Source organism: Arvicola amphibius, chromosome 7, assembly GCF_903992535.2.
Source record: "Arvicola amphibius chromosome 7, mArvAmp1.2, whole genome shotgun sequence".
In the NCBI taxonomy this organism is placed as follows: Eukaryota; Metazoa; Chordata; class Mammalia; order Rodentia; family Cricetidae; genus Arvicola; species Arvicola amphibius.
Genome location: NC_052053.1, coordinates 120,518,067 through 120,543,660, shown reverse-complemented (window position 1 = coordinate 120,543,660; position 25,594 = coordinate 120,518,067). Strand labels below are relative to the sequence as shown.

Here is a 25,594-nt window from a genome sequence, read left to right as displayed (position 1 = left end):
GAAGACAGCAATTCTGAAAAAGTCCTTTATTGAGGGGAAATTGCATATTTGCCTTACAGAAAAGCTGCCAAACTCGGGGCCTTGCTAATCCCATTCCATTCATGACTCTCCCCACCAAGTCCTGAAGTTATTTACAGGTGAGGGAACAAGGACAGGGGAAGGACAGGTCTGCTTCTGGCCTGCCCGGCTCCCGGCCTGTCACTCCTGGGTGTTTACTAAGAAAGTCCTCTGCTACTGAACTGACGGCGTTCACCACAACAGACTCTAGTCTATTTTTAGAACTTGATCCTGATTTTTGGAAGGTGTTCATCCAAATCAAGAGTTGACCAAAGTTAACTTTTCTTTTTCTGGCTTTTTCCAAGGGTTTATTATTTAATTAGGAAATTGTTAACTAGAAAGTAAGCTTGCTCCATGGCGATTCTTGTGCAGTCCTTAGGATGGCCCAGGACAAAGCTAACATCTAATGCTTTCAGAAACTGGCAAATGCCACAGACGCCAAGAACGTCTTTTAGTGACATCCTGATTCCCTTTTGTTGCAGAAAGGCATGTTAACTATCCCTGGGAAGCAAAAGCTCACAAACAAAGCAACCAATCATCTTTCCATCCCCCAAGGAATCTTCTCTTGCTACGAATTCTAGTTTTGTCGGAAAGGTCATCCCGATCACTAGACATTGAGAAATCTACTCACTACATGGAGTAGTACATTTTAATGACACCCCAAAGCGTTTATTTACTTATTTATCTTTATTTTGTTTTTGTTTGTTTGTCTTCAAGAAAGGCCTCACTATTTAGCTAACTATTTAGGCTGTACTGGGACTCACTGTGTAGACCGGGCTAGATCTAAACTCACAAAGATCCCCCTGCCTCTGCCGGAAGGTTTACAGGCATGTGCCACCATGTCCAGCTGACTCCATGGCCTTTTTGTTCCTTCTTAGTTCCCTATCCTGTGGGTCAGGCATAGTTTCCCAGGACTAATCTCATGTCTCTTAAAGGTGACATTTCCAAATATTTGCTCTACATGTGAATAGATCCTATGTCATAAGTAATTTTAAAGGGACTATAAAATTAAGTTAAACGAAATCTATCTTTTACCAACCAAAATGAATAATACAGCAGGTAACAGGCATTTTATACATGGCTATATATAAAAAAAGGCAGAGCCCCCTTCATGCTTTATAGTGTGGGTTCTGTTTTCCTGTGCCCTGCCTGAGGACAGCGGGTAGGCACTCGTATACACACACACACACACACACACACACACACACACACACACTGTCAAGTGCAGGCCCAGAAGAAGCTGCTGGAATGGTTTAAAAGTTTCTGTGTAGCATCGACCACAAAGCACCAGTTAAAAGAGCCAGGAGTGAAAGCCGAGCTCCCAAATGACTGAGACTAAAAAAGATAATACCCCCAGGCATCTGTATGTCTCGGCATTTAAATTATATCCCTTGAAATGCCAATTTGGACTTTGTGCCAAGAAGCAGTTGAATCCCTTTTTCATGGAAATACCCAACAGTAGACCAATCTGCTTAAATGAAAGGTGTCTCTAATCATTCGGTATAAACATAACATGTTTTTATTTTATTATGTAACCTTGAATTATCTTGGCTTGTAATGAGGATCCTGCATTGTTACAGTTCCTCAATAATTTCATGGAATTACGTTGTCTGAATGTGCGTTCTGATGCCAAGGAAAAACCTACCTAATTACTTAAATGCAATTGCTTGATCTAGCACATATCCAAATTTTGAAAAATGTTGTTATCTGCCACAGAGATAATCTTCTCTGCTGAGAGCGTTTGCTCGGAGTGCCTCATGCTCAGAGGTACTTGGCGTGATGAAAATGTGGTTAGATCGTGCATTATTTGACAGTCTCTCTAGCTTCCTGCTTTCTGGGTTCCAATCTGGGTTGTTCTTTTTGCAGGATTAGTGATTACATGGACCTGACCCCTGTAGACATCGTAGGGAAACGATGTTACCACTTCATCCATGCCGAGGATGTGGAAGGCATCAGGCACAGTCACCTGGACTGTAAGTACCCCTCTAAGGGGATGTAGCCCAGATATATGTCATCCGTCTGTCCATTTGTCTGTCTGTCTGTCTCTGACGTCATGGGGCTCGGTGCTGACCTGCCCCTTCATGTCTCCTGTCTGTATCTGAAATGACTGCCACCCCATGGGAGAAAGTGAGATATCTATAATTGCAACTGGCATTGGCCTTATATTGAAAGCTGGGCCTTGGGCGCAGGAAATTCTGCCATCTCTAGGCATTCCTCTAGAATTGTGTGGTCTCTGTGCTGTCTCTCGCAGGAAGTAGAGAGAAAGAACCTCCGTCTAAAACGCCTCCTTGACCCCTTCATTTTCTAGACAGCAATTTCCACTTTGAAATTTGTGGTTTCGGTTTCAAACCAGACACAGTCGAAGACAAGTTCAAATAGGCCAGAGCCTCGTAAAAATGCCTACTTGCCTAAGCTGCGAAAACTGGGTAAGGGCATAGTCCTGCAGGGCAGGGACAGAACACATCACAAGACCACAACACCTGTCAAGAGCAGTGTCTTTCTCGAAAGAGGCTCACACGGAGGAGCCTTAAGTTAACTCATTTCCACTCCTGGGAGTAAGAAACTGGTGTTTGTTTGCTCTTTGAGTCTTGCTCTGGGCTCCACACCTCAGACTGAACTCACAGGGACCTTCTGTAATAAGAGAGTCAAGAGCAGCCGCGCTCTGGTGGAGTCTAAGCAACAGCTCATATACGGACTCGACATGCGGGTTTCTCTCAGAGTATGCCAGCCTGTTTCTGCAGAAGAGGTTCAGGAAGCTGGGAACTGGTGGAAGTTCCCTCCTCCAAGAATATGACCATTCTACAGACTTCCTGAAAGACCAGCTCTGTCAGCTACATTCTTGGAAGGTTCTACACAGTTCAGAAGCCCTACCCATGACGTAGTCCAGTTCAAGATGGAGGTCTTTTGTCACCAAGACCAGCACGGGAGTCTTTGCCCCTTCCTGTCACAGCTGAGGAGAGCTACTCCCCCAGATAGCCAGCCTTTTGCAATCAGTTCTTCACTTTCAGCTCAGCGGTTCAGAGCCTGACGGAGACTCAGCTAGCCCAAGCAAGTCTCTACGTGGACAACACCGTGGTACTGTGTTTAGAACTCTACATTAGCAAAACTGGCATGAGACTGAAGTCAGTGTCAGATCCTGTGCCTCTGGGCCCAGCCTGACCATGGCTGCTCTCTAGTCCAGTCTCCTCCTGAAGCTGGGCACGTGCCTTGATATTGCTCACCGGGGAGTCAGGAAACACACTTGTGGCTAAGAACAAATGGGTGTTATGTATCACAGAAGCAGATGGCTCTTCAATTAATTGGGGGGAGAAAATGATGCTCTTTCCTGAACAGAAACATCAGGTTCTTTGTTTGTTGGGGATTCAGGAAAAATTTAGAAACTACAGGTCTCTGAAGGGACCAGTGGTATTTCTGGAACACCACAGGCCAGGCGTACCGACTTTTTAAAAAATGAAAATACTGTTTTCAAGACAATGCCCCCCCCCATTTTGGGGGAGGGCTGAAGCAGGCGGTTCTTTCTCATCTGAGAGCCTTAATTAAGGTCTAAATTCCAAAACCCGCTGCTGATTTGAAAAGAACTTTGTCATCCGTGGGCTTTATTTTGACGACACCATGTTGCGTCTCTCAGAATTGATACAGAGCTTGAAGAAATACAGTTCCCGGGGAACGCAGGGCCATGCAGCTCATGCCTTCCCCAAAGGCAAAAGTCTCCAGCAAATACGCTTCCTGGCATCCCACCCACTCTTGTCTTGTTCCAGTAGCCAGAGTCATTTCAAAGTGCAGGGAAATAAACCACCCCTCCATCCACCACAGCGCAGTTCTGATTTCTCTGCTGTCTCGCGAGCTAATAAACAGAGAAGGTATGCTCTCAAATTCTGAGATTTTTTTTTCATTACTTGATATTGACTTACTGGCTATTGCTTTATGATTTAGCCTAACAATGATTGAGTTCATACTTTTAACGCGCACACACGACTTCTCATCTTGAGTTCTTTTAATAACCTTAAATACATGAAAAACAAATAGAAGGCGCTGATGATTCTGCACAGCAAAATACACTTCACATACTTAGCTGTCATGCTGTGGAGTAACCCCACAATGTCAAGTAGCGCACAATTAGTCAAACTGTAGGGGGAGGAAAAGGAGTGTTTTGATCCTGCAGAATTTTGATCCTAATCAGATTGAAATTCCAATGTTCGTGTAGCGCTTAATATCTTCAATCACACACACAAACACACACACACACACACACACATCAAGCCGATTCCAATGTCAGGTTTTGCGTTCTGTGACTGAAATAAGATGCTGGAATATACAAATGCATCTCGCTTGGTACAATAAACATTAACATCATTATAAAGTAAGATTGAGTTTAAAATCGTGTGATGGAATGTCTGATGTTTACCTAATCCTCAGACCAAAGCCAGCCCAGTAACAAAATGACAGAGCATGTAATAAGTCAGGGTTGTGTAAACACTGGAAGAAAAGGCAAGGAGCCAGCACAGCATCTTGCTTGTCCAAAGCCCTGGGCTATTACTGAAGGAGGCCTCAACTGTGCCTTCCTGGCAGGAGAAGGTCACAGTGACAGAGAATCAGTTCAAGAATAAGATAGAATTCTAAAACAAAGAGATGGTTAAAAAATAAACCACATTAACTATTTAGCTTTTCTTCCTAGAGCTATTGGCACAGTTCCTGCTCTGTCTGTGGAAGGCGGGTTCCGACATCTGATCATACTTCAGACATTCTGATATCTGTCTTATACTCTGAGTCATAGCTAAAGCTTAAAGAAAAGGGGGCTCAGCTGTCTTTGAGGACTAGAAATCCTATCTTTATCGTTGGCATCGTTTCTCAGCATTGGTATCTATAAATCCATGAATGAACTTGTCCCTAGATTCAGAACAGTGAAGAGAAATCTCGGCTGCACCAGGATTAGACGACTCGGAAAAGGAGCCTAGAATGCAGGACCACCTGCTTCCCACTGGGCAAGTTCAAGGTGCCTGGTGTGCGCTAGACGGATCTCCACAAACAGAGTCCCAGTGTTAGCGGGGTCTGGTGGCTCCTATCTGTAATCCTGCAGAGAGGCTGAGGCGAGAGGATTACCAGGAATTGATGTTTAGTTTACCTAGTGACTGTGGCTCTGAAGTCAAGGGAGTCCCAAGTCTGTTTTTTCCCACCGTGACAAAAGACCTCTGTGCCTTCTCTTCAGTAAGCCCCGTTTCACTGGTTCTTCACGTCAAATGAACTAAATCAGCATTTCAAGGTTTGAATTTTAAACTGCATATGGCAGTGCTTATTTGGGGACTTTTCTCTCTGCACTGCCCTCTAGTCTTCCATTGCTCAGGAGACAGTGACCTAGAGATGACCACTCGTGCCCCTTAGATCACATATTCCAGCTACCTAGAGCATCTGGGTCACCCTTGAATTATGAGATGTTTCAGCACAAAACACTCCTTCTGCCTGTGACCTAAAACAGGGACTTCTAAGACCTACACAGGCATGGGCTTTGTGTGGCCTTTATTCCTATGTAATAAAGCCTTTTCCTACAGTCTGGGCTGTTTGTCTCAATACCCCCCATCGTCTTTGTCCTGGGTCACATCAAAAACCCTCTACAGCCTCAGACAGGGGCGTGTCTTTCTCCACCTGTGACGTTGTTGTTCCACCAACAAGACTCAAGACTCTGCAGTAGGATTTAGAGAAGAGAAACATGAACTGTAGATAAGGTAGCAGCTTCGCCTCCCTAGTACCTTACCGAGGATGAAAAAGAAACTCTGGAAGTCTTTTCAGGGAAAACAAAAGGGCTGCCCCTTGGCCTACAGGACCAAGTAGAGAGAAAAAGCTTGGCTGACCCAATATACTTGAGGGTGAGTGTTTAAAAAAAAAAAAATACACGGTAGCCAAAGTGTTTGCTTCTTGATACATTTTTTAGCAAAATGAATATACAGCTACCTGGCATAATGCATTCCATGCTGCTCTGCATCAATAACCCCTACACTTCCCTCCTGAAGGCATCCCATCGCCAAATGCAAGCAGACTGCTTAATGCAGGACTAATTAGTATATCCCCTTCCAGTCTGCAGGCCCTCCATTGTAATTCCTTCCCAGCTCATTTTTTTTCTACAACTGAGCATCAATCAAAGTAAGTGCCCTGCTTGCCTAGGCAACACAAGATGTCTTCCATGCATTTGTCATCTGCCACACAAACAAAGGGGGGATTTAATTGTTGATTTGGATATGCAGCCATGGCTCACAGGCAAGGAAGCTGCAAGCCAGGGAAGGAAGGAAGGAAGGAAGGAAGGAAGGAAGGAAGGAAGGAAGGAAGGAAAGTTAGTTTGATGGGTGAGCCACATACAGACTGCACCAGGGGCTTTCTGCAGTTTTCGCACCTCAGCGTTTCTCCTGGGCTGGCATCATCAGGGATTTTGCTACAACCTGGCCTTTGCCTGGACTTTTCCCCAAAGCAGAAGAATTTTTTTCCTCTTCTCCCTTACACATATAAAAATTCCCATGGAAGAAAACCCATTGAATCGCTGCTGCAGGGGCTGCCCTTCTTCCGGGAGCCACGCCAGCCTCCACCGCAGCCTGTCCGTTAGCTGCAGAGACTTGTCACGGCAGCAGGAGAAATCCAGATTTCTAGGCAGGAATGAATGAGAGTCAGCAGTTTGAATCTTTCTTTTGGGAGCAATGCTGATATGGCTTCGCAAGCCCATGGCAGGTCAACACAGGGAACAGGACCAGCAAATTGGCCTGCCCAGCAGCCTAGCGCCTGTCCACTTGTCACCCCGTTCAGGAGCAGGGTGGACGTGCGTGAGGAGCTTGTAGATGTGCAAGACTTCAGCCAATGCCAGATTTACTGCGACAGAATCCAGGGTTTGTTGTATCCGATCACTTGCCGACTCCCCTCACACTGCGGATCCAACTGACCACGCTGGTATCAATCAGCAGTCAGTGATTGGTAAATCCAAACCAGCTGCGCACCTGACGTTCACTTTTCTCTAGCTCTGGACTGGTTTTGTTGGCAATAGCGGAGTGACGGGGTAATTCTGGCAGTACCCCAGTCCGTTTGACTTTTTAAAAAAATGATATGAACTAGGACTGGAGAGACGACTTTGTGGCTAGAAGCACTTGCTACTCTTGCGGAGGACCTGGGTTTGGTTCCCAGCACCCACATGGTGACTCACAACCATCTGTAACTCTAGTTTCCAGGTCTCCAATGCCCTCTTCTGACCTCAGCAGGCATCTCATGCTTGCAGTACACATACAAGCATACATAGTATTTGCATTATGTTAAAAGTAATGATACCACCCAGCTTGCGAAGGAAAAGGAAATCATGGGTGTTTCTTCCAGGGTACTATTTTTCTATGAATACTTAATTTCGTTGGGGCATTTTCCCTGCTTCCCTTCGTGTAGCGTTCCTGACTCCTTACCATATACACCACCTTGTGGTATTACTAGGAGGTTTCAAAAATAAGGGGTTCAAAGTGGGGAAGACAGCATAAGACAGCCAAGTCTGAATATGTAACAAAAAGACTATTAAATGCATGAATAAAATATAGAGGTGACAGAGGTGGGGGCATCCAAAGGAAGATGGAGAAGCAGCCCCAGGCGAGGCACACAGGCACATGTTCCCTAGCCCTAGAAAGATGATAGTGGAAGCCACAATGGCAGGAGAAACAGGGGTACCAAGGACATTTCTGGAGGAGACAGCTATAGGGAGGCGTGGGATACAAAATCTCTCTCCCTGGAAAGTGAACTACAACTTTGATTTGACTGATCAATTCAATTCTCCAGTGGATTCCTGGCCTTTATTATCACTCAAATAGCTGCTTCTGTTGTGATTTTCTTTTAATTCAACAACAGCAAAAATAACCCATTACTCCTATAAGACATGATTCAGAAAAAAAAAAATCAATACTTCTAAATCATCCATTCCACCTAGGTCAACCCCATCACTTTTTTATCCTATGACCTATTCTTGATCTTGTGTGCATTATCTTTCCATTTTCCTTAAAATGATAGCCTGCTTATTGGGAAAGGTCCTTTAAAATGTGTTTAGGTCCAGCTGAACAACATGGAATTTAATCCATTGTATGTGGCTGGCATCCAACAGTTTGTCTACACTTATGAGGTTAACTAACCCCTCCCAGTCAATGCCCACATTCTGTCTGGCTTCATGGAGTTTTGGGGAGGGGCATAGCCAACTACAACATACCTCGTTACATGGGATAGAAACAGAAGCGAAATGACAAACTTCCTTTGTAACTATCTGGATTATGTCCTCGTGATCAAGTAAGTAGCTCCCATTCCCATCAAGCAGTACTTCAGGAAATGGTTAATCACTGGTGTGTTCATTTTTGAGAAGACAGGCATTCCCAGAGCCTCCCACCCGGTGAGAGAAGCACACCTGTGTCTCCTTGTTCTTCTACCGCCATGCCCATACCTAAGTCACACCCTGGCCAAGGATGGAATCACTATTTGTGGTTTAGACAGGCTTCTCATCCTATTTGTGGTTAAAGGCTTATCATCCTCCCCGCAGTACTTTGGAGTAGGCCAGAAAGACATAAAACAGAGTTCTGCTATCCAGAAGGGAGGGGCAGGGTCCGTTCAGTGGACAACTAGCGATGACCGCAGGATGGGGGAACGTTTTCATGAGAAAGTATCAGATAAATGAAGTATAGCTGATTTGTAATGCAGAACATCTGTGCCCCACACCCCTAAGCTTTTTTATGAAGACGGTTCCAATTCAACATGTCGTCATCCCCTCTGCCCCTTTTTACCTTGAGTCTCTAAACCTCTAATCCTTGGAAGGGGAGGGCCTGACCCAGCCTACATCATTTTAGCAGATGTGCCATGCCATTTCCCATGTCGTTATCACCATTATAACCTGATGGAGAAAACTAGACGCCTCGCTCCCTTTAGAGACAGCTGGAGAGGAATCCCTGTTGAAGACTGAAGAAAACTTTTCAGCCATCTTCACACTAGTGACTCCTCCCCGAGGTCAGTTGCCAGTGTTAGGGGCGGGGATTAATGAGCACTAATTGACAGACAGCACTGCCCATCAGTGGGCAGGCCTGTGGACAGACTTTGTTTACCATAATCTCCTTCCACCTAACACACAGTAAAGCACTCCCAAAAAAAGCCTTCCTGGTGCTACCATTTCCCTCATTCATAGCCAGAATCCTTTCTTGATGCCATGCTGAAGAGCTCGCTGCTTCTCCTTAGACGGCGAATCTATTCAAAACGAAAGGTATAGAGGCTGGAATACAAAGCCATCCTTCACTATTGTAGGTTGAAAGGGGCAGGAATGAGTAGCACTGAAACCCCCTAGTTGGACTAAAAACAGCTTGAGAAAACTCTGAGAGTTGGTGCAGAGGTTAATAACACTTGCTGCTTTTTCCGGGGGGGATCACCTGATGAATCATAACCAGCTGTCTATAACTCCAATCCCAGCTGATCCATGGACACCAGACATACATGTGGTGCACACACATACACGCAGGTAGAACTCCTGCCCACATAAAAATTTCAGAATAAACTCTAAGATCTCAGCGGTGGCTCCCACCACCATTCCTTTGACTCACTCTGTCTGAGAACACCACATTGATGCCAACAGTGCTTAAAAACCTTGGCCTCCAATTCAGTACATCATCATGAAGAGGATGGGAAATTTATTTTTTAAACTGCACAATTTGACCTGTCCTAAATCGACGCAAAGTTTTCTGCATGATTCAATATTAGCAGTTAATAATGATCTATCAATTGGCAGGGCGAGAGGACAACACCTCTTCTGGGGTTTAAACCACAGATAGCAGCTCAGGCAGGGCCTGTCGTTAGTGTGTTAGAGGGGATCCATATCTGATGTGTAGTCATTTCATAGGACAGCCACGGGTCCTTGTCTCTAAGCTTGGCACTCCCATCAAATATCAAACCCCAGTCAGTGCTACCAAATATTGCTCAGCACACAGATTTACAAAAGAGGAGAGGAACAAAAAAACCAATTTGTGGATGTTTGCCATCTAAGACATAGCTAGTTCACTAATTGCAAAATTCATAGGAAAAGTGTGCCTGGCATCAAAGCCTCAGGTGATGCTCTGAGGAATTCTAATAAAAAAAAAAAAAAAAAAACTGTCTCCATCGCAAGTAAATAAAACTCTTAACACAGTCTCCAGCTACAGTGCTGTGACTCCCATGGATTTTAACAATGACCTTCCTGTAAGCATCAAGGACTTTCACTTTTTAGATAAAGAAATTTGTTCTTGTTTTAAGCCTGCGTCGGGTTCATTCTCCAGTAGCTTACAGTTCTCAAAAGCAGAGGAAAAAAGTCATCCAGAATTTTTTTTTTTTTTTTCAAAAAGTCTGTTTCCAGAATGAAGTTCCCTGTCAGCCTGCCTTGGGCCTTGGGTGAAGAAGCAGAGATTAAAGAGTCAGTATTCTTTTTCATGTTTCATCTGCCAGTTTTGTGAATGTAGAGAGAAAACCAGTGGCCGCAGCTAAGCACCCAACTGTGGTATTAAGTAGAAAGCATGATGTTAGCACATGCTCTCTTACTTAAACACATATTCTCTCTCTCTCTCTCTCTCTCTCTCTCTCTCTCTCTCTCTCTCTCTCTCTCTCTCTCTCTCTCTCTCTCTCTCTCCTCCCCCGCAACTTCAATGCATTCAGAAATCATCCTTGAGTTCCGTGCAAACGGCGCCAGTGTCTCAGCTGCACAGCTATTGAGGAGGGTAGCTCAGTGAGGGGGTAAGGTCCCGCAGTTGCAGGCATCCCCCTGTTGCCTGGATGATAATGAAGCTCTTTGTTCAGCTGTGTGAAGTGTGGTCTCTCCGATGAGCTCACAGTTTCCTAGTTATTCTATACTTACCTGAAAGCACCAAGTACTGGAGCTTTTGAATGCATATGCAGACCGCTAAATGTCCTTTTGTGGGGTGCTGTGCTAAACAAGGGCTCCATCAGACCCCATTCCACCGCTCCCTTCTTCCTGAGACATAGCTACCTCGTTATTCAGACTCCAGCGCTCTCACGCGCTCTCTCTCTCCTCTTCATATTTCTGGAGGCACATTTGCACTGATATGTTTGAATTTACTAACAGAATGATATCCCTGCCGCAGACACTAGAATCATGTCATTGTCCATGTCTGGGGACAAAGTTTTTCCCAAAGAAATACTTAAATCCTTCTGTTGGGAACCGTGTGCTGGGACACAGATATACCCCACACCAACAACGTTTGTGGAGTTTAGAGTAAAATGAGACTATTATTGACAAACATAACTTTCTTGTATGCCAGCCTGTGGTCCTAAGTCAAGAGATCATGTGTCATTTTAAAAAGACGTTCAATAAATATTATCATCCCGTCTTTCATTTAAGGGGAGGTATTTGTTATCAAAGGTCACATGTTTAGAAATGCAAGCACTTCACAGTTGGCTTTAGAGTATGTTTGCCACCCGTTTTCCAATTAGGCATAGGGTAGCATTTTTAACTAGTCAAACAGCCCTTCAGTGGTGGTTCCTTAATTGCTAGGTGGGTAGGCCTCAACCACGAGGACCTAGACTGTTCCCACTGGGTTCTTCACCCAAGTGCAGGCTCAGCTGTCTCAAGACACAGTTTGTAACCCTAAGGAGCCTTCAGTGTGGAAGGAAGGTGGGGTGGCGGGCAGTGTTCCCACAGAACAGAGGCCACTGGAGCCAGCTTAGACCAGGAGTAATAAAGAAGAGAAGAGTGCCTGGACCATCCTGAGAAAACCTAGGCAAACCTGTTTCTCCTCCCTGTATCTTCATAGACACTTTGAGAAAAAGAGAGAGAGAGACAGAGAGAGACAGAGAGAGAGAGAGACAGAGAGAGAGAGAAGAAAGGAAGGAAGGAAGGAAGGAAGGAAGGAAGGAAGGAAGGAAGGAAGGAAGGAAGGAAGGAAGGAAGAATCTAAGAAAAGGCCATTGAAATTCACTGAGATTTTAAAACAAAAACTAATACTTCACCATATACCCTTAAAAGACATAACTCTAAAGATGTTTTGATGTGATCAGTCAATTCAACCCAAGAATCTTGATGGCAGAATGTAAACTTTAGAACAAGGCACAAGGATGATGCCAGGTCATGTGTCAGCAGTACTCAGCCCGTATCTCAAAGTTGTGATTAAAAAAAGCCTTAATCGATGTGTTTTTCCTCTCCCTCTGCTTCTTTCTTGTTTCAGCATGTGCTGTGAACATACCCCAGGGTTTATTGACTTGATGAGAAGTCTTTGTTTTGCTTTTGAGACAAGGTTTCTCTGTGTAGCCCTCCCTGGCTGTCCTGGAACTTGCTCTGTAGACCAGGCTGGCCTCGAACTCACAGAGATCCACCTGTCTGCCTCCCAAGAGCTGGGATTAAAGGTGTGTGCCACCACTGCCTAGCCAGTTAACTGCTTTTAAGGACTGTCATATCGACCAAGTTATATTATACTTATTCTGGGTTTCTCCACAAAAGGGACTTTGTGAAGAGGACTAACCTAAATATCCCTTTATTTCTCCCTACTGTTTAAACCTACAGCTCAGAAATAACAACAGCAGCTGCTAGATAGCAGAGAATCAAGAGAGGGTTTTTTTCTTGTATTTTTCAAGTTCTCTAATTTATTACACACTAAAAATCTCTTTCAAACTGGTACCAACGTGGCTTTTCTTCTTGAGCTGATTAGGACCACATGAGCTCAGGAAAAGCCGTCAGATCCTGCCTCTAGCACAGCTGGAATGATCCAACTGATTTGCCAGTATGTTTTTTTCCCAAGAAATAAGCTTCATCCCAAAGTTATAAATTTATATGCTGTAAGAAGATGTGAGCAAAAAATATTCCTGATTCAGACAAAGAAGACATGGCGGTGACGTCTTTGATGTGAACTTTAAAACAAAAGCAACCTGGGCAACACTTCGGTCCACCTTGGTTTTCTCGGTCTTCTCTGAATTCCAACGACACGTGGAGGTCTCACTCATTCAGAAAACACCAATCTACAAGTCATGATTGAAGACCATGGGAAGATGCTGGCCCTTGAAAGATTCTGTTTGTTAAAGACTAGCCCAGGGCACAGTTAGGACCCAGAGAATGCCTGTCTTCAGCTGTGCTCCAGCAACTCTGCAACCCACTCCTCAGTATTCACCACAGTGGCCCAAGGGCAGTCACAACGCTCCCTGGCTCCAAAAGGAGGAAACTCTTGCTTCCCAGCCCCTGCCTGGCCTCCTCCACATCAAAACTCACCTCTCTGCCTCCTTTTCATTCAGGGTTTCTTTCTCGGCTAAGCATTCCCAAGCCTGCTTTAATGTACTCATTGTTCCTAATACATGTGTATTTATCATCTTACCAAATGCCCTTCAGCAGACAAAGCCATCATACCCCATCTTAAAAAGATGGCCTCGCATCCGCTCTTCGTAGGCCCTTATCTGATAACTGACTGGGAGGCGGGCGTTTTAAGGAAGAAAAGGCAGAGATCTGTTACCCTTTACATTTTAACTTGATCTTCCAATTTCTTTCTTCACTCACCCCTTTCAGTCCTCTCTGGATTTGGGGTTTTCTGTTGTTTGTTTGTTGCCTGTTCTGTTCCATTCTGGCCCAAAGCACCCCCCCACCTCCAAGGCCGTGCCAGCCTAGCCTGCTGATTCAACAAATTTTTTTTCATGTGATTCTTCAAAAAGATTTCTTAGTCTTTTGGTCTTTGTTCAAAATTACTAAAACCGTGATGAGGTCTTCTTTATTCTGGTTACAAAGCATATAGAATTATATCACCAACCAGATTGAAGTATGGTGATTTCCTCTGTGAAGAACTGCATAAGCCACTGTCCTCAATTAGTAGTTAACCAGGCTGAGAGGATCTGAATAAAGGCACACCGTGCTGTATGCGACAGTGGCTTGACAGAAGAGCCGTGTGGTACGCCTGGCACCTCACTGCTTTCTGCCTCCACTAGGAGTTTTGTAGCCTGGGAAGCCATGCATGCAGAATAGCAGAACTTACAGACCCCAACAAAAGGAACACACAATGCTACCTGTAGAGGCTGGCCACCAAGGGAAGGTGACAGTCCCCGGCCCTCCGGAGCCCTGCACGGTGTGGCAGCTTTAGAACAAAACTTGCCACCGTGTGAAGCATTCATCAGGGCTTTTTCAAGCAACAGCGAAGACATAATTATTAAATTTTACAGCCATCCATTTAGCATATTGGGGGGGGGGAAGAGTAGACAAAAGCACGGAAGCCTGTCTGCTTATAGACACGGTCCGTGGAGGTTTGATTTGTGGCCACTTCCAGAGGCAGGAAGAGTTTCAACAGCCCAAGACCTTGTTCTTTTCCAAAGTGATTCCCTTTCCCCATCCACATCCCCCCCCAAAAAAAAAAATCAAAATGTACTTCATGAAACTATTGTATATGAAGCACTTATTAGCCGTAATTAAATGGACAATATGAATTTACTACGTCTTTAGGACTCTGGCTTGTTCTGGTTTAGAGCAAGATGATTAATGCAAATACATATTACTTGAGATAACCATTTAGCAGCTAATTTAGCCAAATTTATTACAGCAGTTTGGGGCTTCTCATTTTAGCAGACGGAGACAAGGACATGCCAAAAGTGGGTCATGTAGACGAGTGTGCACTGCCCTCTAGTGGCTGCCAGGCTGGTGCGCTGCGGGAGGGGGGAGCGCGGGGAGCAGCGGTCTTCCAAGTCCTAAGGGCAGAGCCTTACCTGCATACTCTGGAACCATTCCCATCCGAAGCACTTTATTTCGGGGATGATTTACTGCAGTTTCCCCTTTTAATAGCTCAGGAGAACCCAGATACAAATCAAATCTGTTTTAACTTGGCAAGACTCTGGTTAAAGTGTCGTTTTTAAAATCTGCATTTTACAGCGGGCATTTAAAGGCACCAACCGGTACACGTGACTGAACGTTTTCACTTGGTCCTCGTTTTGCGCCGTATTTCAGTGGCTGCGTGGGATCATCACTCTGTTTGGCTCAAGTCGTCAAGAGCCAGTGTCTCTCTCTGACTGACTGGGGGATTTATTTTGTTCTAACCTTCTGCCGTCTCACCAGTTTACCCCGGCTGACCAATGTAAATTTAGTTCATCCAAGGACTATAAATTCTGTGAGACAGATCAAAAGGAACAGATGGCTAAGGACACGGGTTGATATTGCTCGGGCTGAAGGGGAATGATCAAAGACAGAGGGGGTTAGGCATCTTCAGAGCCGTTCAAATATCCAGAATCTCAAAGAGGGCAACTCGAAGCTATGCATAAATCATACACAGATTTGCCTTCCTTACCATCTGATGCTAAACCTACCAACAGTATCCACACCACATTAGGTGTGCTCTGAGCCAAAAAAGATTAGTAGGCCTTCTATTCTCCCTTCCACACCATGGCTGCCAGAAGGGAATAGAGGCTCACTACAAATGCCAGGAACCCTAGCTGGGCAGCTGCTGCTCCAGCGAGACGCTGACTTCATTTGTGCTAATGGCATCTTAAGTCAGGCAGACCCTGGACTCCCCTGGATTTGGTCTGAGGTTGGGCAGAGATGAAAATCGTTCTGTGGCAATCTTAATACTATGCCTTCTGTTTTGTTTTCTCCCGCCCCCCACTTTACCCTACCAGTGCTGAATAAGGGTCAATGTGTGACCAAGTACTATCGCTGGATGCAGAAAAATGGAGGCTACATCTGGATACAGTCAAGTGCCACCATAGCGATCAATGCTAAGAACGCAAACGAGAAGAACATCATCTGGGTGAATTATCTTCTTAGGTATCTTTCCTGTTTTGTTTCTCTCTCGGTTATAAACTGCGCACACTGGTTAATAGCTGAAACGTCATGGGTGCCATCTTTTCTCGGGACGTGGGTAGTCTGCTCTTCTTCCCCCAAAATTCAAAGAAATGGGAGAAGATCGAAGCTCAGGAAATCTTGGGTTGCCAGTCTTTGGGGAGCTCTAGAGAAACTGGCATCCTTTCCTGGTCCACGTCCCACCCAGGAAAGATGCCTGCAGCTGCAGTCTAGACAGAAAACATCTCCCTAGCTCCTACATAGCCTTTGCCTCTGCACTCCAACCCCTGGGAAGGTAAGCAAGAGGATCCTGCAGGGAATTCCATCCCCTCAGTCTTCTGCATATGGTTTTGCTCTCTGGGCACTCAAATTTTAGTAAGCAAGATTAACGACTTTGCCAAAACACTGTCAGTCTCAGTGCAAATAATAACAATGATTATGGTAATAATAATAATAATAATAATAATAAATCTTTTTGCCTGCCACTCTATGCACTTAGACAAGTTTTATGCTCTTAAAATTTGTATCAATGGCAGTTCAAATTCAGCTGCTTCCTAGACACTGGTGTAAGGTACCTTTTCTTTCTCTTTGCCCGTGTCTATTCTGCTTTGGGATTCTGACAATCCGGACGGTTTTGAGTTTGAGGACAAGCCTTCTGGAAAGTTCACTACCAGTCCTGTCACAAAGCTAGCACAACGTTTGGCGTGCCTCCCACCCACCACCATCATCAGTCTTTGGGCTCTGCTGTCCTAAAGGCACCAAGCAGGATCCATGTGTGCTCTGAGTAGGAAAACTTCCAGTAGAGCTAATGGATGGACGTTGATGCCCTTTGGCTGATAATTTCGACAAAGACTACCTGAGTCCCATTTTTCATAGAGACAGCCAAATGGAGCTGAATTGTTAGCCAGTTTGACTCATCGGCACACTGGCTCTTTGGTGTTTCCCACACTTTGGCCTTTGACTGGAGGCATGAATGTGTTTGCTGCCCACAGCATATCAATCAGACACTAATGATTATTGCTCTGGAGAGGGCCTTAATGGATCCTACTTATAAGAGTTTTCATTTATCTACTTTTCTTTTTCCTTTTTGACCTCTTTAATTCTCTCTAAAGGTAAAAGTGTGTGTGTGTGTGTGTGTGTGTGTGGCTTTCTGCAAAGCTTGATAATCACGAGGACTGTCCCCTGTGGTTGTGATATTGTCATGGGGTCTGACATCAAGGGGTCCTTTTAAGTCATCCCACGAAACAGTCACTATTCCTGCTACAGAAAACCATGAAAGTTCCTGTGAGAAACAGAAAATTGAACAAGATCCCATGCACAGATGCTCTTTTGCTAGGCAGAAGTGGTGGTGTGGCTGTGAGGGATTAATCACTGGTAAACATTCCCAAAGGCTACACAGTGTCTGTCTACCATGCTGGTATGCTGAAGGGCTCTGAGGTCATCTATATGTTTGGTATTCAAATTCTGTGGGATGTATTTACCTGTTATTATTTATTTCCTTGACAAGATTGGTTATTTTATTTATGTATTTATTGGTTACTATTTACTTTAGACTACCTCATTAGCCACATGACTCCCCACTCTGCCTGCAATGGCAGAAGTAGCAAGGAATAGAAGACACTGGTTCAACGCCATTAATCTAGGCTAGAGTCGATGAGTACCAGTCCCTAAGCGCCTGGTGTTCTATCTCCCCGAGTTCCATATGAGAGGAAGAAAGCCACTTGGGCATGAAAGGCCAGCCTGCAGGCTTCAGAGCCTTGGTCTCATGCGTGTTAGGTCTTTTACAGAAGACCTGGAGACCTACCCTGAGGTCACTAGTAACTTCCCGGGAACTGGAGACCAGTGATCATGGAGACCCCATAGCACCAAGACTACAGGAAGCCAATGCCAGTGGGATGAGACAAACCTAGTTCACAAGCCAGCCATAGGTGCCATTCTGGAGGCTGGCAATCTAGGAAGAAAATCATTCCTGGGCACAAGAAAAACTCCCAAATTGGCTTTTCTTTCCCACCTTCTTAGCCAAAAGGGATAATTCTTTCCTAAGCAATCTCCAGGCTCACCTTCTGCTATTGAGAGCACTCTGCCCATTCCCTGGGAGCACTGACTGGAATTCCACACTCAGAGACTGCAAAGTACCAAGCCTGCCTCCCCACCATTAGTCTCATCTGATTATCTATAAAAACCCTAGTGCTGTTAAAGCTGATTCACACTAAGGAGTAAGTGCCTGATAATCCATCTTAGTGAATTAACCCTCCCAGGGTCGTTTGCAGTTTTTAGAGTGGTTTGAAAACAGTGGCTTCTTAATGTGGGGGATTCAGAAGCATATGAGCCCACAATCATCTGTAGTCACCGCCTTGGCCAGCCATGTCCAAGACAGAGGAGGCATTTCCCATTTGGAGGCAAGATGCTTCCCTCGTGCCCTGAGGTTATGGTCAGAAGCCTCTACTGTTCGTAAGTGTGGCCGCCTGGGATCAGCTTTTCCAGAAGACGGCTAACTCAAACGGACCAAACATTTCACTTCCGGAAGAGGCTCATTTCCAGATTAAAAGCAGAACAAGCATAAAGCACATTTGTGTACATGGGTGTAGCTCCATTCTGTTAGGGCCTCTCCCGCCGCAATCAGAGCCCCAGCTAACAAGCCACAGGTGTACTCCGCATGAGCAGACGAAACTGATTGTAATGGGTGTGCTGACAGTTCGGGAGCCTCGCATCCCAAGATGCACCTGTGCATCTGACAGATCGTTAGGCACTGAGGGCCTGCCGCCAGCCCGCCCCCTCACACCCCCCGAGCCCCCACCCCCTGCCATAGCATTGGAACCATCCGAACAGCTGAGAAGTTGCACCAAGGGGCCAAGGCAAGGGTACTGAGGCAATGAACTCATTAGAAGCACAGAAGACGGTAGGACACACCAGGTGGTGTGGGAATGAATCGCTGAGATTTCCTCTCATTGGCCCAGCCCCCAGGTGTTATGCCAGGAGGAGCATCAAGCCGCATGGTTCTCTGGCCCCCAGTGGTACCTGATTATTTAAAAGCTTTTTAACGCCTTTCATGCAGCATTTGGGGTATTCAATCATTGTGGCAGGGCGCACCTGTACCCTGGCATGCACAATCCAAGTTTCTGCGAGAAGTCCCGTGAGGAGCACAGAAATAACTTCCTGGTTAGTCCTCTAAACTTCCTCAACTCCAGGAGTCTTAGGGTAAGGACTAAGAGATGACGAATGCCTGCCCTCCTGATGGATGTCTTCCTTCCCACAGCAATCCTGAGTACAAGGACACGCCCATGGACATTGCGCAGCTCCCGCACTTGCCAGAGAAGACTTCAGAATCCTCTGAGACCTCCGACTCTGAATCAGACTCTAAAGACACCTCAGGTATAACAGGTATTACTTCTCCATGATCTACAGCTAAGGCCTGCCGGTCTAAACACAAGGGGTGGGTAGCAGCCAAGAGGGCCATGGTCAGAGGCCTAGCAACTGGCCTAATTGGACAGCCAGATCTATCTAGTACGTTATTCCTGACTGATTTTCCTCAAAGCACATAATGTATATATCCATATTACGTATAAGTATGTATGCATGTGTATGTTGTAGCATATATGTGTATATATAATTTACATAAAGATACAGGATAGATTAATCACTTCATGTTAGCCTTCTCATCCCTATAGAAGGACTCAGACTAGGGCTCCACAGCTAGAAGCCAGTGTCAGGAATATCTCTGCCAGCCCCATGAGTAATCAAGGTTCAGTCCCCACCAAGATGAGATGGAACCTCTAAAATAGGATATAAGTCCATGGGCTTGATGCACTTTTATCTATCTGTCTTGTTCAGTACTCCATACCATCCATAACCAAGGATGCATTTCCAGAACCTTTGCCTCAGTAAACTACTTCCGCATAATACAATACTAATACAGTAAAATACTTCCTCAGTTGCCTGACTGTTACTTTTTACTTCTGGAAGTATTTTAACAAGTCCATACTCCCCCGTTTCTGGTTATCTGAGGACGTAGACTTCTTAAGAGATATGGACTGCAAGAAAGAGTCCAGAACCTGTAGGACGTTTGGTCTTCTTCCCATTTCCAATCCCCTTCTGTAGACACACAGTGAGCCCGGGATGTAATCTCCATTACAGCTGCACAAACGCTAAAGCAGAAATAAAGGCCAGAGTGGGTACAGGATTCACCCACGGTTCTAGCCCAGTCTGCTACCCTTAAAAGTGATAAAGCCTAAGAAATCAACATCCACCCCACCCCACCCCCTTCAAGTTTCCCAAGGCTGTGGCTGCCAGAAAATCTGTTCTCCCTCCAAAGAGGAAAGTAGGTTCCTCCATCGGCCTGCTGTCCTTAGAGCATCCGAACTCCAGGGCTGTACAAGGAATGGCTGGCTGTATTCTGGACACAGGTTGGGATGTGGGGGCGCACTTTATGGTAGAGTTTGTTTTCCTGGTCATTAAAATGTGTTAAGTTTTGTCGTTGCCGCCCCCTCCCCTGTCTCTTGTTAATATAGTTAACAAGACGCCTTACTATCATGAGCTTATAGCTGAAGAAAGAAACAAATAAAAAGACAAGTCAAATAGGGAATGATACCGTGGGGGGGGGGGGGCACAGATAGAGTGATGTTTTCGATAATAAATAGATGCTCATCAATGGAAAGCACAACCTCTAACAGTCACCTGACGCTCCAATGTCTTGTCTTCCATATCCCTAAACCATATTCCGGGTTAATCTGACTCCCTGGCTGTGTCCACAGGAGTTCCCACACTTGACTGTGCCTAACAATCATCTGTTCACAGGCATTATCTGACCTGGATAGACAGGGCAGGGCCTGGGACTGCATTAGCACCAGGTGTGGGACTTTGCAGATGGCTTACCGGAAGGGGCGGGTATTGCTGGCCTATGGCCCGCCCCTTCCGCTAAACCTCAAGCCCGGGCTTTCTCATTTTGCAGGAGGGTGCTGTGGCTCACGCTAAAGATGCTAAAATCTGCTGCCCTGCTAACACAGTGTCTTTTCTCCCTCCTCCTGCCCCCCTGCCACCTGCGGGTCTCACGCAGAGGACAACGAGAACTCAAAGTCCGACGAGAAGGGCAATCAGTCCGAGAACAGCGAAGATCCAGAACCTGACCGCAAGAAGTCTGGCAGTGCATGTGACAACGACATGAACTGCAACAATGACGGCCACAGCTCCAGCAACCCGGACAGCCGCGACAGCGACGACAGCTTCGAGCATTCGGACTTTGAGCACCCGAAGGCAGCCGAGGATGGCTTCAGCGCGCTGGGCCCCATGCAGATCAAGGTGGAGCGCTACGTGGAGAGCGAGGCAGACCTGCGGCTGCAGCCCTGCGAGTCGCTCACGTCGGACAGCGCCAAGGACTCGGACAGCGCGGGCGAGGCGGGTGCGCAGGCGTCCAGCAAGCACCAGAAACGCAAGCGGCGGCGGAAAAGGCAGAAGGGTGGCAGCGCCAGTCGCCGGCGCCTGTCCAGCGCGTCCAGCCCGGGCCTGGACGCTGGCCTGGTGGAACCACCGCGGCTGCTGTCATCGCCGCACAGCGCCTCGGTGCTCAAGATCAAGACAGAGATCGCCGAACCCATCAACTTCGACAATGACAGCAGCATCTGGAACTACCCGCCCAACCGGGAGATCTCCAGGAATGAGTCCCCGTACAGCATGACCAAACCCCCCAACTCGGAGCACTTCCCGTCCCCTCAGGGCCAGGGTGGCAGTGGTGGTGGCAACAGCAGCGTAGGAGCACTGCACGTGGCCATCCCCGACTCGGTCCTCACCCCACCGGGCGCCGATGGCGGGGCTGGCCGCAAGACTCAGTTCAGCAGCACGGCCCCAGTGGCCTCCGACCCGCTGTCGCCCCCACTCTCGGCATCCCCTCGGGAAAAGCACCCCGGGGGCGGGGCGGGAGCCGGCGGAGGTGGCCCTGGTGCGTCCAACTCCTTGCTGTACACTGGGGACCTGGAGGCCCTGCAGAGGTTGCAAGCGGGCAATGTTGTGCTTCCTCTGGTACACCGGGTGACAGGGACCCTGGCGGCCACCAGCACGGCCGCGCAGAGGGTCTACACCACGGGCACCATCCGCTACGCGCCTGCTGAGGTTACCCTGGCCATGCAGGGCAACCTGCTACCCAACGCGCATGCTGTTAACTTCGTGGACGTTAACAGCCCCGGCTTCGGCCTCGACCCCAAGACGCCCATGGAGATGCTCTACCACCACGTGCACCGGCTCAACATGTCAGGACCATTTGGCGGCGCCGTGAGCGCAGCCAGCCTCACACAGATGCCGGGTGGCAATGTGTTCACCACGGCTGAGGGACTCTTCTCCACGCTGCCCTTCCCGGTCTACAGCAACGGCATCCACGCGGCACAGACTCTGGAGCGCAAGGAGGATTGAGCGGGGGCCCCACTCCGAGGCATCATCGGCGTTTTTATTTAGACCTTTCATTCTAGCACTTTGAATTCGAGCAGGTCAGCGTCTTCTTGCAACACGGCGGCCCCCTTCCACCCCTCTCTTTCTTTCACTGGACTTATTCTTTCTTGTAAAGACATGTTTATTTTTTGCCTTCAGAGGGTCAGATGACCGGTTGCCTGCCATTTTGTCTTCTAAGATGTGTGTTGGGTTGTTTGACTTTCCTTTGCATCTTTATTAAGATGTCTTTATGTGTATATGCCTCTGCCATAGAATACTCAGTCTTGTGGTCAAGAGATTTCTCAAGTGACAACCATTGGGTTTTCTTCCTAAAGATCTTGATATGATCAAGATGGAAAGAGACAAGCATAAATGATTGTGCCCTGTTTGACTAAGTCAAATGAAATGGGGTGGGTGTTTTTTGGTTTCCCTGTCCCTAATTCCTTTGAAAATAGGGGAATAGTATTTTAGAATTTTATGCAGAATTTAATTCTTTTTATGATTAAGATTTTAAGATTTTCTTACTTGCACATAAAAATAATTTGGGTTCTTAAACTTAATTTCTGGCCTGTGACTAGAATGTTTAAAAAAAAAAGTTGGACTAAGTGGTAATTACTGAAACATTAACTTAATTTCTAAAACCATGGTGCTATCATTTATTAATCTGTAATGTCTTCATACAAAATGCAGCTCCCGGGCTGGGTTTTGGAAAAGAAACTGTTCTGTCCTGGTCTGGAGCCCCGTTGCTACAGTCTCCTTGGTTAGTTAAGACAAAGCCCTCATTAACATTTGCTGCAGGACTTAAATTTACCTCCCAACTAACAAACATAGCCTCACTTTCAATTTAATGGGTCAGTAAAGCTCTATTAAAAGGGGGCTTTTGGACAACTCGGACTGATTTGAGGAGCAGTTTAAGTACATATTGCCTTTTGTTGAGCTTTTTTCTATCCTTGCTCAGTCTAACTGAGACTGGTTTGCAACTTCAGTAACACTTCAGAGTGAAAGAAGGAAAAGGAGAAATATTTAACATGGTTTTTGTTTGGGATTTCTTGTGGTCATTTCTTGCTAAGAAAAAAAAAAACGTAAGTTGTTTTTGGGGGCTGATTTGATGGAATTTATTTCCCTTTGGTTCTTATTTCTGAGTTGAAGCCAACACGTTTTTAAAACTAAAGAATTGGTTAGTGAGCTTCAGACAAATAACTGCAACTGAAAACTGCACATTCAATGAAAAAAGAGAAAAAAAGGAAAAAAAAGAAAAAAATAGCCTATTTTGTCTTTGTTGCCAGAAATCAGTGTGGTGTCAAACACTCCAAATGACTGTCCAGTATAGATTCTTCTCCCGCTTCCTTTTTGGCAGCTGTGTGTTAAGGCATCTAATACCAGATGTGAGAACTGTAATGTGTGCAACGTGTAGTGTCCTTGGCTGTGGGTCCCATTGCAGTTTCGGTGTGTGTTCCTATATGCAGTATATGCTAAGCTAATGTAGTCGTTCCGTCCCCTGTCTTCTCTGTGCTCTGTCTCTAGTGGAGTGGCACGGTCCCATTCCTGCAGTCCTAGTGAATCAGTGACTCTTGGGGGTTAGTGGTTTCTCGTGGTGGCCTTTCCCTGTGCTTGTCACCTGTACTGCTTCTACTGTCCGCGCATCCTGCTCTCCTTTGCCACGCCCCTGCCATTGCTTTGCTGTTGTATATTCCCCCTGCTTTCCCTGTCTTTCCCGCTGGTCTCCCCCTTTCTCTCCTCTGCTTCCCTTCTCAGATACCCCTGATCTATTTCATTCTCAGCGATTAAAAAAAAAAAAAGAAAGAAAGAAAAAAAGAAAAAAAAAGACTCTTAACTAGCTCAAGGTTAATGGAGCCATTTCTCCCACAACGGAATTCTGGGTGTGACGCTCCTGGAGGGCTCCACGGAGCCCTGCAGAGTAATGCTCAGATATAGTAAATAAATCGATGCCATGCAGCCTCAGTGTTGACATTCCCAGAGTCCCTTGTGCTCGACCTTTAAGCAGTGGGTGCTTCTCTTTGGTTTCCTTTCAAGTTGGCTGATGGAGCAGTATATAAAGCAATTACCGGTGAGACAGAAAATGATTTCAAAGGCCAACCAACATTTTTTTAAACAAAATGGGAGGGGTTAATGGGATATAGAATTGTCATATATATTTGTTTATTCGTGCAATGCTAATATAGTAACTCAGCTGTCCTTTGAATTATCACCGTGCTGAGTGGATTCCTGTAGAACTTTTGAGTCCATGAGTTGGGCCCAAGCCATGGTGGAATAATAACAGAAGGAAGCTAAATGCCACAAATCTTAGCACTGAGCTTCCTTGGAGGACTTAAGTCAGTTTAGAAGATGAAAAAAGCCGATGGAGAAATTTAAAGATTAGTTTTGGAAGCCGTACTCTAGCTATCGAACAATCAAGGGAATGCACCTATCAGCTACAAAGAACAGCTAGACAGCTGGGTTTTTTTTTCTTTTATAAATGTTTCTGTGTTGTGTCAAAATGATTTCTGGTGATTTAAACTAACAGATAATCACAGCTGCTGTCGAAATCCATAGTGTTTAAAATTACAAAATGAAAAAAAAAAAACACTTCATTACCTGTGAAGACTGTGTCTGTGTTTTTAACTATTTCTTGTACAAATATATGAAAACTTTTATGAGGAGACTGGTGCCCCGTAGCTGAATAATGGGGAAAGGGATATTCTGTTCGTCAAGCCCTTAGCAGTGTTACCGACTCTACAATCTCTCTATAAAAATAATTAAAACGTTACAAAGCGACAGCTATGCTACGTTTGTTTTGTGTGAAGCTAACCGGACTTAACTTCCTGAGTGCCTGGCTTATTTTGAAACATTTTTTTCATTGACCATTGATAATGCTGCAAATCAGAAATGTACATACTTCATTTACAACAGGGTTCTTTTTATACTTTTGTAGATTCTCATACATGTCACATACATGGTTGTCTTTATGTAACTTAATTTTTTCATCCGCAGGTGCCATTCTCATAATAAACTTCTCTTGGATTTCTTACTATCTGGCATCATTTCTTTTACATGGAATCATCCTAACTAATGAATGCTGGTAGTATTTGTTTAAGCAGGTACCTTGGTCATTTTTTATCTTTAAAAAAAATGAAAAAGCTTTTCTTTAAAAAAATGCATCCATATTTTTGCTAGTTTTGAAGAAAAATATATGTGTAGCTTGTTTCCCAATGAGGCTGACAAGGCACAGATTACAATGCTAATCCAAATACTACACGGAACTTGCAACCATCCTGAATTCCCAGCTACCCCAACTCATTGTCATAGTGAGCATCTATTGTGCACGCGATCAACACTGAACAATGGGCCTGCGACATTAACCACTGT

The 25,594-nt window shown here is 45.6% G+C and overlaps 1 protein-coding gene across 6 annotated transcripts in view; it reads left to right on the top strand.

Moving 5' to 3' along the window:
• Window positions 1–22,213, top strand: part of Npas3 (neuronal PAS domain protein 3) — an 825,611-nt gene extending 803,398 nt beyond the window's left edge. For 3 of the 6 annotated variants that reach the window (XM_038337475.1, XM_038337472.1, XM_038337474.1), the window contains 4 exons: window positions 1,924–2,030; window positions 15,652–15,799; window positions 19,071–19,195; window positions 20,868–22,213. In XM_038337475.1, the coding sequence (XP_038193403.1) occupies window positions 1,924–2,030; window positions 15,652–15,799; window positions 19,071–19,195; window positions 20,868–22,213 (1,726 nt within the window). The remainder of the gene's footprint in view (window positions 1–1,923; window positions 2,031–15,651; window positions 15,800–19,070; window positions 19,196–20,867) is intronic. The other 3 variants (XM_038337476.1, XM_038337473.1, XM_038337471.1) reach the window with 1 other exon arrangement.
• Window positions 22,214–25,594: the final 3,381 nt, after the last annotated feature.